This window comes from Condylura cristata, unplaced genomic scaffold (genome assembly GCF_000260355.1).
Source record: "Condylura cristata isolate star-nosed mole 26May11 unplaced genomic scaffold, ConCri1.0 scaffold00034, whole genome shotgun sequence".
NCBI lineage: Eukaryota > Metazoa > Chordata > Mammalia > Eulipotyphla > Talpidae > Condylura > Condylura cristata.
Genome location: NW_004567135.1, coordinates 13,518,714 through 13,523,462, shown reverse-complemented (window position 1 = coordinate 13,523,462; position 4,749 = coordinate 13,518,714). Strand labels below are relative to the sequence as shown.

Sequence of the window (4,749 nt, the reverse complement as noted above, 5' to 3'; positions counted from 1 at the left end):
GGTCACCTCTGGGGCGGGGATCGAACTCGTGCTGAAGTAGCTTTAGCTACTTGGTGCTGTGCTTTAACCCGCTGTGCCACCAGGGAGGGCTCAACACTCAAACATTTAATGAACCTGGTGGCTTCAAGCTGCCGGGACACACAGGACACAGCACCTGTCCCTTTCCACTCTCCCGGCCCTCTCTGCTCTTCCCTCAAGAATCGGCCTTTACCAGCACAGACTGCTGTGGGAGCTTCTCCTTCCCTAGGAATTTTGAGTAGCTTGATTGCTCTAGTCCTGTTTTTCACAGCGTTTATTAGTCTGCTCACTGACTAAAGTCCACAGTTTATCAAGGTTGACAGTTGGGCAGATGCTCTGACTCCTCTTTAAGGGTCCCGCCTTACACCAACTTTCCCAGAAGAACCCGGTGACCCCGACCCCAGGATGACCAGACCCCAGGATGACCAGTGCTTGTGGTCCTGGCTGCCGTGGCCATGGCTCACACAGGCCCGAAATTTCTGGGCCTTCCTCAGCCCGCATGGCTCGATGGAAGAGTTGTTCCCAGATCTCCAGAAGTCTTTGGGGATCTCGCCCAAGGACTTGCAGTTCTTTTAGGCACTCAGATTCCTGGGCAACGCTGTTGCTCAGGGATCCTGGAATGGACATTTTTATGTCTGAAGTCAGATTACATCTTACAACAGCTGGATGTACCAGCTGCTGGGGGTGTGTGTAGCATGGAAACAATGTGCTTGATGGCATCTGGGGTTTGGTACCGACTGGCACCTCCTCCCCAGTTCCTTTGATCAGGGCCCTCACTCCTTCGGGTTCCTTGCTGGCTGAGGAGAAACTCTGAGCCTTCTAAAGGTGAACTGACCTGAGTGTCCACCTCAGCCTTGCTGGGTACTGCCTGTGTGACCTTGGACAAGGCCTTTGTCTCCTTTTCTTTAAAGTAAGGATAATGGGGCGCTCCCTGGTGGCGCAGCGAGTTAAAAGACAGCACCCAGAAGCTAAAGCCACTTCCGCATGGTTTGATCCCCACCTGCCCTGGAGGTGACCCACATGGCACAGCAGACCGCTCCTGACCTGCCCGCTGCTCCCCTCAGCAGTGTGCTTTGTCAGTTGGCCTGTTCTGCTCCCCACTCTGTCTTGGGTGAATGCTCTCACCTCTCCTGCACCTCTGGCATGCACCCCAGTTCTGTATACATAAATAAATCTTTAAAAAAAAAAAAAAGTAAATGATGCCCACAACTTGTTGTAAGATACACAGAAAAAACTACCCCATGTCTGGCACAAAACTATTTTTTCCACTAAATTTTATCCTCGTGAAAGAACCTTCCCACCCATTCTGTGTGGTTCTCACTGTGAGCTCATGAGGTGGTCAGAGTGCTGCTTCTGCTTTCAGATTCCTGCTGAGAACTCACCTTGTCAAGTTCCGTTTAGGGTGGCCCCCCCTCCTCCACCATCTCATCACTCCCACTCTGCTGACAGATCCCAACGTGGGAAGATGTGCTTTTTCTAGCATTCTTGGGCTGCCCCAGTGATGTGTCTAAGTTTTTCATGTGCGTGTTTGACCCCTTCTCAAAGTCACGTACTGTCACTAGCAATGGCATCTCTAGAAAATGCTCTTGAGTCTCTCCTTCCCATAGGATTCTTATCAGTAAGACAAAGATAAAAAGACACCCCAACAATTCAGGGGCCTTGCTGGTGGCCTAGGGGTTAAGTTTCAGCACTATTACTGTGATGACCTGAGTTCAATCCCCAGCCGGGAGCTGACCCACATGACACAGCAGACCTCTCCTGGCCTGCCCACTGCTCCCCTCAGCAGTGTATTTTTGTAGAGCCGCCTGTTTTGCTCCCCACTCTGTGTCTGGTGAACCCTCCCACCCCCCTCACCTCTGGTCTTTACCCCAATTCTTTTTTTTTAAAGATTTATTTATTTATTAATCAATGCATACGGAATGGGGGTACAGGTTCCCCTCACTGCCTTTCAGGGGTGGTAAGAGGATTAACAGAGACAGAGTGGGGAGCAGAACAGGCAGACTGACGAAGTACACTGCTAAGGGGAGCAGCGGGGGAGACAGGAGAGGTCTGCTGAGCCATGCAGGTCACTTCTGGAGTGGGGGATCGAACTTGCACGGAAGCAGCTATGGCTAGCTTACTGTGCTGTGTCCTAACTCATTGTGCCACCAGGGAGGGCCCCCTGTACCCCAGTGCTATGCAAAAAAATGAATATAAATAGTAAAAAAAGAAAGCCTTAAAACAATCAGTGGCTGCTGTTATTTATCCATTTTCTGTACTTAACTATACATCAAGCATATTATCTCAGTTAACCCTCAGTCCTGACAGGTGGACCGAGTCACGGGTTTTTACTGGGGGATACCGAACTATGGGTTAAATAAGCGAGTTGCTTGGAGTCGCCCCCGAGCCAGTGAATGGACTAGAATTTACACCCTGAGCTTGAGTGCTTTTAATAATTTCTATACACAGTGTCTTCGAGATCAATTTCAGTTCCGAAATTAAATGTTCCTGTGATTAACTTATGTTTCATCCCTTTGTGTCAGCTAATAATGGGTTTAATTTCCATTCTGTCAAGAGAGAGCTAAAATATTGGTAAAGCCAAGAAGTTCCAACAACGTGGGTTTTTTTCTTTGTTTTCCATGTTCCTCCTTTTTCACCCAGTGTCTTTCTGTTTTAGCTGTCATAGCGCAGACTGTGAAAAGAATTGTAAACTCTTCTTAACAGAACCATCTTTGCACCCGAGGGATTCAGGTGAGAAGTAACCTAGTTCCCATGCTCACCTGCCCTCCTCACCCCTCACCCCCCACTCCCAACCCATCCTGCTACCCACCTTTCCCGCCCCCCCCCCTCCCCCCCCCCCCCCCCCCCCCCCCCCCCGCCCCTCCCCTTCCCCTCCCCCTCCCATCCCCCCTCCCGCTACCTCTGTCTGCCCCTTCCTCTGACCACTACTTTGTCCCCAAGGCACTGCGGTACTGTTGCCCCTGGTGATCTTTCTGGGTGTTTGCCTTCTGTCCCTCCTCTTCATTGGCATAGGATGCCGCTACCAACGGTGGAAGCCCAAGCTCTACTCCATTGGTGAGTGGGGCCTCTGCAGGGGAAGCCATGCTGGTGGGGATGAAGGAGGAGGTTGAGTGGGTAAGAGGGACAAACAAGCATGGAGAGAAAAAGGGGCGTCCCCTTACCTGCTGCCAAGGACTCTGGCAGGCATGGCCATGGTGACAGGTGCTACTGCCTGGGTAGTTCTCTAGTCCCGGGGGTGACATGGGCCCCGAAGCATGTCACTACAGGTCCCATCTGAGCCCAGGCCCTCAGAGGGGAAGTGAGCTTATGACTCTTTGTTTCTTTTTTCTCAGTTTGTGGGAAATCGACACTTGTAAAAGAGGTAAGAGGAAATCGGTCCGCTACCCCCGTCTCCCCTGCCTTCCATTATAATCCTGGAATTTCCAAAAGGGTGATCACCTGGGATCACACTTTTGCTCTGGGGGTCCCCTAATCCCCTCTGGCCCCAAGTCCCATCTAGAATAAAAAGGTTTTCTGAGCTGTGCTTTCTCTCTTTCAGGGGGAGCCTGAGCCTCTGACCCCAGCGCCAGGCTTCATTCCCACTCCTGGCTTCAGTCCCATCCCCACCTTCACCCCCAGCCCCATCTTCAGCCCTGGCGACTGGTCCAACTTCAGGACTGGACCACCCCGCACGGAGATGGCCCCTCCGCACCAAGGGGCTGCCCCTTGCTCTCTCTCACCTCCAGTCTCTACCCTCGACCCCAGTCCTGATCCTCTTCTGAAGGGGGAGGACAGTGTCCACCTCCAGCGCCCAGACGGTGAGTTTCTCCCCGGGAATCTGGTTGGAGAGCAGGTGCACAGAGCTCCCGAAGGTCCCCTGTGGGGGGTCCGGCGACCCGCGCTCAGGCTCCCTGGCTCACTGCCCCGCCCCCTGCTTCCCAGACCCAGCCACCCTGTATGCTGTGGTGGACGGAGTGCCCCCGTCACGCTGGAAGGAGTTTGTGCGGCGCCTGGGGCTGAACGAGCATGAGATCGAGCGGCTGGAGATGCAGAACGGGCGCTGCCTGCGTGAGGCGCAATACAGCATGCTGGCGGCCTGGCGACGGCGCACGCCCCGCCGCGAGGCCACGCTGGACCTGCTGGGCGTTGTGCTCCGTGAAATGGACTTGCTGGGCTGCCTGGAGGACATTGAGGAGGCCCTGCGGGGCCCCACCTTCCTGCCGAGTGCGCCCCACCTGCCCCGGTGAGGCCACGCCCCGCCTCCTGGGGGGGGGCCTGCTACAAGGACAGTTGCTTTCTGCTTTGGGGCCACCTGGAAGGACTTATAAGGTGCCCCTGGGGCCCCCATCTTTGCGGAGAGGAAGGGTCTTGGCGGGGCAGGCATGAGCTGGCAGCCACTTGGTGCTACTCTATCAGTGTACATAGCTTTTGCTATGCGTGAGCGCCGCTGGAGGGGGCAGCACCATGTGTATGTGTGTGTGTGTGTGTGTGTGTGTGTGTGTGTGTGTGAGAGAGAGTGAGAGTGAGAATGGGACATGTGCCTGTAGGCTCTTGAGAGAGGCTGAAGTGCCAGGATCCCAAGCCCACGTCATGCCTCATTGCCCATATGGGGTTTGGAGAGCCCAGCGGGGCTGCTTAGGGGCCCTCAAAGCCTTTTTCACAGTAGTTAAGCAATCTTTGTATCAATTATATTACACTAATAGAAACTCTGCAACCCTTTGCCCCTGGGGGACCAGCACAGTGTCAGCTGAC

General features: G+C 54.0%; 1 protein-coding gene across 1 annotated transcript in view; it reads left to right on the top strand.

Annotated features, from left to right (window-relative positions):
- Nucleotides 1-4,743, top strand: part of TNFRSF1A (tumor necrosis factor receptor superfamily, member 1A) — a 6,959-nt gene extending 2,216 nt beyond the window's left edge. The window contains exons 5-9 of the mRNA XM_012732325.1: nt 2,659-2,748; nt 2,959-3,072; nt 3,351-3,379; nt 3,557-3,815; nt 3,940-4,743. Of these exons, the coding sequence (XP_012587779.1) occupies nt 2,659-2,748; nt 2,959-3,072; nt 3,351-3,379; nt 3,557-3,815; nt 3,940-4,244 (797 nt within the window). The 3' untranslated portion in view covers nt 4,245-4,743. The remainder of the gene's footprint in view (nt 1-2,658; nt 2,749-2,958; nt 3,073-3,350; nt 3,380-3,556; nt 3,816-3,939) is intronic.
- The last annotated feature ends 6 nt before the right edge of the window (nt 4,744-4,749 follow it).